Below are 12,211 nucleotides of genomic sequence, written 5' to 3'. Positions count from 1 at the left end.
ATGAACACAGTAGAGAGAGGGAGGGAGGGAGAGATATGAACACCGTAGAGAGAAGGAGGGAGGGAGGGAGAGAGATGAACAAAGTAGGGAGGGAGGGAGAGAGATGAACAAAGTAGGGAGGGAGTGAGAGAGATGAACACAGTAGAGAGAAGGAGGGAGGGAGAGAGATGAACACCGTAGAGAGAAGGAGGGAGGGAGAGAGATGAAAACAGTAGAGAGAGGGAGGGAGGGAGAGAGATGAACACCGTAGAGAGAAGGAGGGAGGGAGAGAGATGAAAACAGTAGAGAGAGGGAGGGAGGGAGAGAGATGAACACCGTAGAGAGAAGGAGTAGAAACAGATATCCGATCACAGCGAGAGTGTAGAGGAGAGAGACAGAAAGCACAGAGAAAGAGATTGGGAAAGAGGGAGGGTGAGAGAGAAAAACAGCACCATAGAAAGTGAGAGGAAAATAGTCCTCGCAGTTTGTCTTAGGGATTCACACTTCTTTGGGTGCTGAAGAGATCTCAGGCCCTTCAGGCCCCTCAGACCAGCAAGCTGCCTTGTTTAACAACAGCCTGACTGATGGCCAGAGTGAAAATGTGAACTCGCACAGATCATTAGAAAAGAGCAATTGTGTGAATCGTCTGGGATCCTCATGACCCGTTGGAGATCTCCCACAAAAGAGATCGTTACAACGAAATAATACGACGACGGCCTTGCTTTTAACTCGTGCATACAGTGCCTAGAATATAGACCACGGTGTTTCATTTAATTCCATTTTTAAATCGATTTTGTTCATTAGTCATAATCATAGAGCTATGTTTTTGAGGTGAGGTGAGATTAGATTAATAGATTTATTTTTTTTTTGTTCAAGAGTAGACCTAATGTGTAAATATGTTCAACATATAAAGGGTTTATTGTGCTTTACGAACCCGTAAAGGCCTGTAGATTGTGTAGAGAGTGACTGACATCCACACGCAAAAAAAAAAGTTGTTGTTTTCAGTTGTTTCTCTCTTAAGTCTCCTCTTTACTCTATGAAATACTGATCATATGGTTTAAGGTCAGGTGATCCGCTCGGTCTAAAATCTAGCCGTCTAAAACCACTTCCACTTTCCTGCGCTGATGAAGTCCTTTGTTGACTTGACTGTGTGTTTTGAATCATTTCTGCTGATGAAGTTCCTCCTCGTTAATTTTTCGACGCTGCTAAATTCCTTCTGCTTCTACCGCCGTGTGTTCCGTCGTCGGTAAAGGTTAGCGAGAATGTACCAGAAGCAGCCACGCGAGTCCGAGCCGTCACACTGTTTCAAAGACGAGCTTGTATGATTTGGACCTTGAACAGAACCGAACACATCTTCTTCCACTCTTTGCACCGATCCTTTTTCAATAATTTCTGCTGAACTTCTTTGTGAATCCAATCTGGCTCTTTGCGAATGTCTGATTCTTACCACCGATGAGTGATTAGTCTTGATTTCTTTTCTGTGAGTCTTCTTCCTGCGCTAGAATTGTGATTTCTTCACCCTCGCCCTTTTGGACGTTGTTGGGGATGACCCACTTGTTTGGGGTTTTTATTTGTAGCTCTGACAATATTTTTTTCATCACCTGCTATTGTTTTTTTGTCTGGTTGTTAGTCCACTGCTGGTTTCTTTCATTTCCAGTATAATGCAGTTTACCTCCTGTTTCTGCTTCGGTTTGATTTCCTTCTATAGACATCTTCCTGGTCTTGATGTTGGTTTATCCTTTTTTAAGAACTAATACCTAAAAGTTTTTAAAGGCAGAAACCAAGTGGAAAAACAAATTGGTGTAAACACTACTGTAATAACATACAGTATGGTGTGGTATTTAATAGGGCTGGGCAATAAAACGATAACGATATGTATCGCGATAGACACGTGATCGATATCAATAAAAAATGTGTTCGATAATCTTCGTCAGAAGAAAACAGAGGTTGCGAAGCAAGTTTGGTTGCATTAACAAAGGCATTCACTCTCTGGTAACCTAGCAACGTAGGAAGTGACACGCTAACAGCCAATCTTGTAACACTGTCAAGTTTGGTTGCGCCATATCGTTGTCTCGTGCTGGTCTGCTGGATATATTTTTTTTCCTGGTCCTTATTTTAAATGGGTCATAAAAAAAATCTCAATAATTATTGATATCGACCGATATGAAACACTGATATCGTGATACAGTTTTCAGCCATATCGCCCAGCCCTACTATTTAGGCTAAGAGAAATTAGCTATGTCATGTCATATGTTTGAGCTTTAAAAAAACAAACGTACAGTATACTGTATGGTCTGTGAGCTGTGACCTTCTGTCCTCGCATCGCACTCTTGCCTTTGGTGTTTGGTGTGCCTTTATCTTCTCTCTATGTTTTAACCACGAGGTCAGTGGGAGAGTTATATTTACGACACTTTGCTCTGGACTTTGCTCGTTTATTTCAGGTTTCCATGAACCTGAGTGGAAAATGTCATTGGTGCGTGTAACTTAGTTAAAAACCTGTTCTACCGTTAACCAGAAAACGCTCTGTATAAAACGGTCGATTTGAAAACGTACGTGAGAGGATATTTGCGAATACGGGAGTATTGTTCTATCTCTGTTGTTGTTGTTGAACTTCGTTGCCCAGACATAAAATCAGCTTGTAAGGCTGGATGTGTATCAGCTTGGATGGGACACGGACGCCGGTGTCGATACTGCGCTCCGTTCTGGGAATACGCGATGTTGGCCGACACAAAACAGATGTCTCACACGAACGAGGCACGCCTTGTGTTTTTTTTTTGTTTTTGTTTTCAGGCATGGTGTCACGTTCAGCAACAGAAGCTCTGAGCTTACTTGGTAATATTAGGTTACTTGTAGACTTGCAGAAAAGGTAAACACCTTTTCACCCAGCGTAACGGTGCATGTATGTGCATGCATTGTTTTTGTAGTCCGCGTCCCGTATACCCGTGCTCCTGTTTATCTCTCCTCCTGTGTGTGTGTGAGCGAGAGAGAGAGCGAGTGGGTGTGTGTGGTTGGTGGGGTGGGGGGATTGTCGGTCACGTGGAGACAGAGACGGCTCACCGATTGGCTGCCGAGGACTGAACTCGATCCCTGTGTGCTTGTGTGGTCCGAGAGGCAGTTCTGAGGAAACGAAAGTCACACAGTAGCGTGTTGTATTAAACTGAAACCCAAACGGCTCGGTATACCAAGGTGGGAACGTTGCCAAATCCACTGTTTTTACACACAATGCTGATGCTTAGGTGCTGCTATCTGAAGAACAGGCTTGTCTTTAAACCTCGAGTCCTATTCTGTAAACAGGATAAGTGGCAGAAGATGGATGGATGGATGGTATATGGGGTTGGTCACAGCTCCGTATTATTTGTCCTTTAAACTCCATGCTGCAAGATTTATATTATCATGCCGCCCTGCAGCTGTTGCATGTACTTTAAAACATCTGTGAACGCTCTTTCGTCGTCCTGAAAGATCTCCAGAATTCATCGTTAGGAATTTACTTCCTTCCTTAACTTCTATCATCTGGGGATGTGCATCGAAAACACGCAGCGACTTCTGCAGTCATTAGTCCATCTGTTTGAAAGCGTATCTCTGCAGACCGGCGGGCGGGACGGGCTTGGGTTAGGGTTTCTTTTTCTGTAACATTTACATTTATGGCGTTTCGCAGGCATCGTTATCCAGAGTGACGTTACATTTATCTGATTTTTATACAAGCGAGCAGTTAAGGGCCTTGCTCAGGGGCCCAACAGTGTCTGGTTAGTGGACCATCCTGCCCTATCAGTACCAATGCCTTAACCACCGAGCTACCACTTCCCTATAACCTGTTCTTGCCTGCAGAGATGCATGACTCCAGTGGTTCACAAACTTTTTCAGCCTTTGCTTGCTAAAAGGTCAGGTTTCCTCCCCGACCTTTACTTTAAGGACGTATCTTTTTAAAGCCGTCACTGTTTTCTTCTTGAGTTGTCTTGCTTGCTCCTGTTCCATCATTATGTGATGCTTAACCGAATGGCTAAATCCAAACCGTCTGTGTGTCTGTCTGTGTCTGTCTGTGTGTGTCTGTGTGTGTGTCTGTGTGTGTGTCTGTGTGTGTGTCTGTGTGTGTCTGTGTGTGTCTGTGTGTGTCTGTGTGTGTCTGTGTGTGTCTGTGTGTGTCTGTGTGTGTCTGTGTGTGTGTGTGTGTGTGTGTGTGTGTGTGTGTGTGTGTGTGTGTGTGTGTGATCCCTTCAGACCATGCTAGTCCTAATCTCAGAAGCACTGTTTTATCTCAAATCAGACTCTTCTCTGACCTCTCTGTCTCTCTCCCACTTACTTCAGGCTCCATGAGGAGATCAAAGACTTCTACGAGTACATCTCTCCTCGGCCAGAGGAAGATCGGATGAGGCTGGAAGTCGTCGACAGAATTCAGAGAGTCATCAAGGACCTGTGGCCCAGTGCAGATGTATGTATGTGTGTGTGTGTGTGTGAGAGTGAGAGTAGGTGTGTATCTTCCCTTTTTTAAATGGATTGTCTCATAAACCTGCAGTGTAGCTCTTATTAAATTCTGCTCTCCCACTCGAGCCATCTGTCTTGTAAGGACATGGAGGATTTTGATTTTTTTTTAGGAAAAAATAGCATTTTGTCCAATGCTGATGGGGTAGAAAACATATTTTTCAAGTCAAAATTCAGTCAGTCAAGCGATTGAAAATATATAGGTCTCTTTCGGGGTGTGTGCGCATGAGTGTGTGTGTGAGTGATTTATGTTCAGAATTTCTCCTCATGTTGACAGGTCCAAGTCTTTGGCAGTTTCAGCACCGGACTGTATTTGCCTACAAGGTAAGCTTGACCTCTCTAAATGTTTGAGTATTAATATATCGTGTGTGTAACGTATTCTTTTTTCGTCTAGACTTATTTACACAAACGCTGAAACTCTTATCTGAAACTTACCTGAAAAAAAACTTTGACTTTGCATTGTGAATGAAACAAAGGAGTAAAAGTAGTTTAATGTTGTTGGGTTAAAGCAAGGTTAAGTTGCACTAAAGTATTATATTATTCTGTATATTTCTAGGCTACAAAGAGAAGTGTTAATTACGGTAATTGATGTAAGGTCTGTGTAGGTGTTGGACAATTAGGTGGTTGTTCTGTTATTTCACTCACAAAAAGTGTTTCTGGACTCCTACCACCGAGCAAGTTATTTTTAGGATTAAACATAATCTTAGGCAGAATAATGAGTGCCCTTGGAAGACAGCGGTCCTCAGATGGACCGAGGAGGAGGTGAGCGGAGGATAAGAAATGATTTGGTACAGAATCCGCTTCATCCTAAGGACAGTACTGATGTTCTGTCCGTCATCTTTTTGTGAATGTCGAACAATACGTTATATCGTCAGAGAACAGCTACATGTTCAAGCGGTGTGTTTTTGAGGAGTGTCTATGGATTTATGTTAGTGGTGAGTGTATGGACTTTATAAACCTGTGTGTGTGTGTGTGTGTGTGTGTCAGTGATATAGACCTGGTAGTGTTTGGAAACTGGGAGACGCTTCCTCTGTGGACGCTGGAGGAGGCGCTGCGCAAGAGGAACGTTGCTGACGAGAATTCCGTTAAAGTGCTCGATAAAGCAACGGTAATGTGTGTGTGTGTGTGTGTGTGTGTGTGTGTCACTCCCTATGTGTGTTTAATGTAATAAAACTGATATTCTGTATGTTTGTGGGTCCTCACAGGTTCCGATTATCAAACTGACAGACGCTCGCACTGAGGTCAAAGTGGACATCAGTTTTAATGTGCACAGTGGTGTTAATGCTGCCAATCTCATCAAAGACTTTAAAAAGGTGTGTGTGTGTGTGTGTGTGTGTGTGTGTGTGTGTGTGTGTGTGTGTGTGCTTTGTGTGTTGTCAATGTGTGCATGCCAACAACTCTAAATGAATGCAGACCAAGCTGGGTTTTAACTTGTCATTGTTTGTGTGTGTGTGTGTGTGTGTGTGTGTTTCAGAAATTCCCTGTGTTGCCGTACCTGGTGCTGGTGCTAAAACAATTCCTGCTGCAAAGAGAGCTGAATGAGGTGTTTACTGGAGGCATTGGGTCCTACAGCTTGTTTCTCATGGCTGTCAGTTTCCTACAGGTATATACATACACACACACACACACAAAACACACACCAAGCATCAATGATTGAGGCTGAATAATTTTGATGTGACATGTCTTGTGACCTGATTGACATTGCTTACCATCACTCTACACTTTCGTGGACCTTTTGGAAGTTGGAGGAAAACCAACAAAGGAACTCGACGGTCTATGAAAGCGGCTGTTCTTGCATGGCATTATTATGGGATGTGGAAGTCATGGGAACTAACCAGTGGCTGTATGTGTTTTATAGCTACACTACAGAGAGGATGTGTGCAGTCCCAACTCCAACATGGGCGTCCTGCTCATCGAGTTCTTCGAACTGTACGGCCGCCATTTTAACTACCTGAAGACGGGCATCAGGATTAAAGATGGCGGCTCGTACGTAGCCAAAGACGAGGTGTTGAAAGGCATGCTGGATGGATACAGACCGTCCATGCTGTACATCGAAGATCCACTGCAGCCTGGTATGCTGTCTCACACACACACACACACACACATACATACATACACGATCAAGTGTAAGGATTGGAACATTTCTTAAGATTTCTTCTATATTTTCCTGACTGTCTGTTTGTGTTTGTTTGTTTGTTTGTTTGTTTGTGTGTGTGTTTTAGGCAATGATGTGGGAAGGAGCTCATATGGAGCCATGCAGGTAAAGCAAGCGTTCGATTATGCCTACGTAGTCCTGAGCCACGCCGTCTCTCCCATCGCCAAGCACTACCCCAACAACAAATCTGAAAGGTTCGCACACACACACATACACACACACACACTTCTATACAAACTTTGACAGTCATACAAGCCCAGACCTGAAACACAATATGAGTGATTCATAACTAAATCTAATCTGTGTTTTTCTTTCTCTCTCTCTCAGTGTGCTGGGTCGAATAATCCGCATCACAAGGGAGGTAGCAGAGTATCGAGATTGGATCAACGAGCACTGGGGCGGGCAGTCGCAAACCGAGGAGGCGCTCAACTGCAACGGTACACACAGATGACCGTTCTGCTTAAACTCTTTTTTTTGTGTGTGTCACAAAGCTAGAAATTAAGATTAGTGTATCTCTATAAAACGTCCTTGTCAAGAGGCAAGTCATTTCTGTCTGTATAAGGAGTTATCTTTAGCTAGTTAGTTAAAGGTGGGGTGCACGATGTTTGATAACGCTTCAGAAAACTGAGCAGAAAGGAGCCAATGAGCAGAAAGGAGCGTGTCTTGTCGATATGCGGCAGAGAGAGTGTTCAGTGCGCATGTCTGACATTAGCCTCTGCCTTTACCTCTGACTCGGGATCTAGGTGTTGAACGTCGTCCTCCGCGTGAAACGGAGCTAAACCTTTCACGCTAAAACACACAGTACTACAAAAACTCATTTGTATTACCATAGTATTACTCATTGTGTTCATTTACTGATTAAAATATCCCCTCGGCCAGCTGCCCCAGCAGGTTCACGCCGTGTTGCGTATGTACTGTATGTGTGGAGCGGAGCTATCAAAACAGGGGTGACACCCATTTGGGTTAGGGGCGTGTTTGTTTTGGTGATTTCAAATGTCGACATTGTAAAAAGTAAACATCTGTGATCTTTAAAAGCTTTATAAATGTCATATTTTTCTAGCATCTATTCTAAGAATGTCGTAACTCTTGGACTCCTCCTTGTCCATACAGGAAATGATGTCACCCTCCTGGTGGAGCCTCAGGAGCTGGATGAGTGTAACAACAACTTGCGTGACGAGATTGTGGTCCTTCCTCCGGCGCCGAGGAGTAAAGCGTCCTCCAACTCCTCCTCCCCACCTCCTTCCTCACCTTCGTCACCCTCTTCGTCCTCGTCGCCTTCTCCGTCATCCACGACTTCCAGCGATGCAGTGAGTACATACTGTGTGTTGTTTTTTTTAATCTGTTCACTTTTACAGATCCACTGATCAGAATGTTTTCTCATCCATCGCGTCCAGGATTCGGACGGAACGCCGTGCAAGACGGTGAAACAGCTGCCTGGCCGGGGCTCCGGCGCTCACAGAGATAACACGGAGAGGAATCTGTCCAATCACAGAGCTCAGTGTCATCCCATGTCCACACCCACTACAGGCCACAAAGGCAGCAAGGTAAAAAATAAATAAATAAATAATGCTTTGGATTAGAGCTGGGCGATAAAACGATAACCATATGTATCGCGATAGACACGTGATCGATATCAATAAAAAATGCGTCCGATAAAACGTTCGATATTTTTTATTCTTTTTTTTTTTTTTGCGGGGAAAAAAGGAAATGTAATTTTTATTACCGTTCTTTTAAGTTCTTGATCGGACATTTTATTCTTCGTCAGAAGAAAACCGAGGTTGTGAAGCAAGGCGCTCGCTCTCTGGTAACCTAGCAACGTAGGGAGTGACACGCTAACAGCCAATCATGTAACGGTATCCTTTCGTTTGCGCCATATCGTCGTCTCGTGCTGGTCTGCTGGATTCAGTAACCGTCGACTGATAAGCAGAAAATGAGCCGCAGCGAGCGAGGAAATTGTAAATAAAAAAGGAAAAGTCAGCAACTTTTTCAGATTTCTGCAGGTTTTATATTTCAAACAATGTTACTGTAGTGCATCAGGTTTGTGTTTTTATATTACAGATGTATCTCAGTCTACCTCAGTTTTATTTATGTTTACAAAACACTGCACATATTTAAAACACTTTATTCACCAGAAGGTGAACAGCTAGTGAACTTCCTAGCACTAAACTTGCACTAAATTCTCATGTTTCACTGTTTATATTTAACACTTTGCACTATTTTATTACACTTTATTAAGCGTTTCTTACATTTTCTTTCATTTTGCACCTTAAATGTTAAGAGATAATTGTTAAGTGTTCGTTGTGACTTTAGACTTATGTTTACATTATAATTATTTGAGGTTTCCTGGTTGGTGACATTTCTGTCTTAATAACTGAAGGGATTACGATCAGAGGAAGGTTAAGTTTAAAATAAAAATGTTTAAATGTAAAATATTTTTCTCCTGGTCCTTATTTTAAATGGGTCATAAAAAAAATATCAATAATTATCGATATCGACCGATACGAAACACTGATATCGTGATACAGATTTCAGCCGTATCGCCCAGCCCTACTTTGGATGTGTCATTAGGTGTGGGAGGTAAACTGTTATTATGTTATTAACTGTAATTGTTGTCAAACTGCTGAATTTTGTGTTTTTTCTTTTTTCTTTTCTTTTCCTCTCTACAGCTACACACATCAGCCCTCACCTAAATGTTTTACACACTAATATCCCACCAGGTGGTGCATTATTTCCAAACACAATTTAACAATATTTAATATGGGAAATTGGTTTTGAATTTAGATTTTTGAATCATGAATCATTTTTACCGGAAACAAAAATATTAAAAAAGAAAATACACACATAAAGGTATCACAGGGTCTGGTTTAATTTAGCTTTAGTAGATTTAGTAAAGGATCAAATGGAAAGTGTGTGTTTTCCTGTGGAACCCTGCGGTCATGTTGCAACTTGTACACCAGGTTTTTACAGCTGTGATGTTATTCCAGATAACCTGAAGGGTTCACTTGCATTTAAAGGTACTTTGGGAGGGGCATACTGTCTCTTTCCATCAGTCAAAGTGACAACAGCGATCTGTAGGTTCTTGTTTGTGCCATAACGATGTTATCAAATCGTGATCGTTTGCATTCGTTCTCGTCTCTCAGCAGAGCCGACAGTTTCGCCCGAACAAAAGTTCTCCGGCGCAACAGAGCATCTCGAACAGCAAGAGCCACCAAAGCAGCAAAGCCCATCACCACGCCGCCGGAAAGAGACGGAAAAACCAGCGTGAGGCAGCGCACGAGGACCTGTGCAGATAGGATGCGATCTTTTCTTCCCAGACATTTGCCTACTCTTACTTCCCTGACCACAAGGGGGTGCTGCCAGAGTTATTGTGCCCTCTTTACCCAAATCTGGGTTCTTTTTTTTTAAAGCAGTGAAAAAAAACAAACAAAGAAAAAAAGAAGAAAGTGTGGAAATGGAGGCAAATAAATCAGGAGTGTTTATTTTTCCTTCTCCTTTTTTTTTTTTTCTTCCTTCCTCACAGGCTTTTCTACTGCTTGTGCTTGGTGTGGTGGAGTTTTTTTAGGCGTCCTCATCGACTCTCTGCCACAGAGACCCTTCTCTTAACGGTGTGGAGGACCAAAGACTTGAAAATAAAAAAAAAAGAAAGAAAATAAATAGAAAAATTACAGAGACTCAGATGAGCAATATCTTGAAGCCCTGGACTTAAAAAAAAAAATACAAAAGACTGATATTTGAAAACACAAAAAAAATGAGCTCCAATTTTTAAAAAATGAGGAAAAAAAAATACAATCACTGAAATTCAGGAAAGAATTTATGCATGAAGATTTTTTTTTCTTTGCATTTTTTTTCTTTTGAAAGAGTGAAATTATTTACCATGTGTTAATTAGATGGATTTATACAAAACAAAACCAACAAAAAAAGCAAAAAAAAAAAAAAGATGATAAAATGTCTCTAAATCATAAGGAAAATTTCATAGATGTTTTTACTGGAATTGTCACATTTTTTGACAGAGCCAAACTGGGAATTAATTTAATCATCAGCATCTGAAGTGTGTATGTGTGTGTGTGTGTGTGTGTGTGTGTGTGTGTTGCATGTGTCTGAATATGGTGTTGATGTACAGTATCTGTTTGTGATTCTACGTTTACGGAGGTGCATGAATGTCTTATTGTCAGAAACGGTTCGAGCGTGTGTGTGTTTTTGTTGTCTGTTGCGTGCGCACACACACCCACACACACACACGCACGCTTTCATTCGTCTGAAATTGACATCGTCGGTGTAGCAGAAGCGAGCTTGTCTCAGCATTGTGCTTAATGAGAGAATATTTTACAAATCACTACCCGATTTATAATCCTTTTTCTTCTGTATAGCATCAAACCCCAAAATTATTTGAATTGTATGCATTTTTTTTTCTCAAAGACTTGAAATATAGATATATAATATTATATATATATTATCTATATATATATATATATATATATAGATATGTGATCTAGATGTGTATCTATGGCCAGATGAGGATGATGTGAATGTTGGTCATCTTATATTGTGGCTAAGTCACTGTTCAGTTCATTTATTAATTTGTTTTTGTTTCTTTCTATCAAACAATTGAACCCTCCGATGACCAACGTTTGTCTAAACTTTTCCAAGTGACCATTTTAAACACATTGTTTTAACCTGTGGCTGGTCTACTTATGTTATAAAATGGAAATTAATTTTTTTTTTCTTTTTGGGGTGATTTTATTTTATTATTATTATTATTATTACTTTTTTTTTTTTTAAGTTACATTTTCCCCCCATGTGTCATGGAAACTTTTGTCACTGCAGTACATCAACCGACCGCTAGATGGTAGTCTAGCCTTTTTTTTCCCCTCCACAGAGTTTCCTTGTCATCTTGTCAGATTTGACCATAAATATATATTTTTTTGACGTTCAAGTGGATCAGATTTAACACTTGTATGAAAACAGATGACGTTAGGAGGGAGAGAGAAAGGAGGAAGCATAAGAGCTTGAAGGGTCTCTAGTGCCATTGAGAATGTCTGATGGTTTCAGATGAACTGTAATTGTGATAACTCATGCAATAAACCTCAGCACAATTTAAAAAAAAAACAAACAAAAACCAACCAAGGCGGCATTTTCACTGTGTGTCCTTTTATTATAGGTCTTTTGAATTTATGTGCAGCATCTACATTTTAAAGCATGACTCTGTCTGTTTCTGGGGTAATTCAAGTCGAAGGGTCGTTAATTCAGAGCTAGGACAGCAATGTTGCCTGGGATTTCTGGGTTGGAAGGAATTAGCTAATCAGCTGAACTCATTCAAAATGGTCAAGGAAAAAAAATGGTTCTGTCATTTTGCTCAACAAAAATTCTGATTAAAATAATTGAATAATTTAAAATGCATTTGAACAATTTTTTTTGTTATTTTGTTAAACTCTTTCAATTTGAGTTACCAGTTATCATTTTTATATATATATATATATATTATAAAAATGATAACTGGTATATATGTGTGTGTATATATATGTATATGTGAGAGAGAGAGTGGAAAATCTCATTTTTAATCTCTGATAATTTAGAAAAAACATCGATAAGACCTTCTATTTT

At 41.0% G+C, this 12,211-nt stretch overlaps 1 protein-coding gene across 4 annotated transcripts in view; it reads left to right on the top strand.

Moving 5' to 3' along the window:
* The window catches only part of tent4b (terminal nucleotidyltransferase 4B), a 15,146-nt gene extending 3,143 nt beyond the window's left edge, over positions 1 to 12,003 (top strand). The window contains exons 2-13 of one of the 4 annotated variants that reach the window (XM_060859053.1): positions 4,282 to 4,405; positions 4,733 to 4,779; positions 5,443 to 5,563; positions 5,661 to 5,768; positions 5,930 to 6,058; positions 6,314 to 6,527; positions 6,678 to 6,804; positions 6,938 to 7,047; positions 7,721 to 7,917; positions 8,005 to 8,154; positions 9,277 to 9,327; positions 9,754 to 9,889. In XM_060859053.1, coding sequence (XP_060715036.1) covers positions 4,282 to 4,405; positions 4,733 to 4,779; positions 5,443 to 5,563; positions 5,661 to 5,768; positions 5,930 to 6,058; positions 6,314 to 6,527; positions 6,678 to 6,804; positions 6,938 to 7,047; positions 7,721 to 7,917; positions 8,005 to 8,154; positions 9,277 to 9,300 — 1,351 coding nt within the window. In that variant the 3' untranslated portion in view covers positions 9,301 to 9,327; positions 9,754 to 9,889. Of the gene's footprint in view, positions 1 to 4,281; positions 4,406 to 4,732; positions 4,780 to 5,442; positions 5,564 to 5,660; positions 5,769 to 5,929; positions 6,059 to 6,313; positions 6,528 to 6,677; positions 6,805 to 6,937; positions 7,048 to 7,720; positions 7,918 to 8,004; positions 8,155 to 9,276; positions 9,328 to 9,750 lie in introns of all 4 variants that reach the window. The other 3 variants (XM_060859054.1, XM_060859052.1, XM_060859051.1) reach the window with 3 other exon arrangements.
* Positions 12,004 to 12,211: the final 208 nt, after the last annotated feature.

The sequence above is a fragment of the Tachysurus vachellii genome, chromosome 23, assembly GCF_030014155.1.
Source record: "Tachysurus vachellii isolate PV-2020 chromosome 23, HZAU_Pvac_v1, whole genome shotgun sequence".
NCBI classification, from domain to species: domain Eukaryota; kingdom Metazoa; phylum Chordata; class Actinopteri; order Siluriformes; family Bagridae; genus Tachysurus; species Tachysurus vachellii.
Note: the sequence above shows the minus strand (reverse complement) of the source record. Positions and strands in the feature narration are given on the sequence as shown.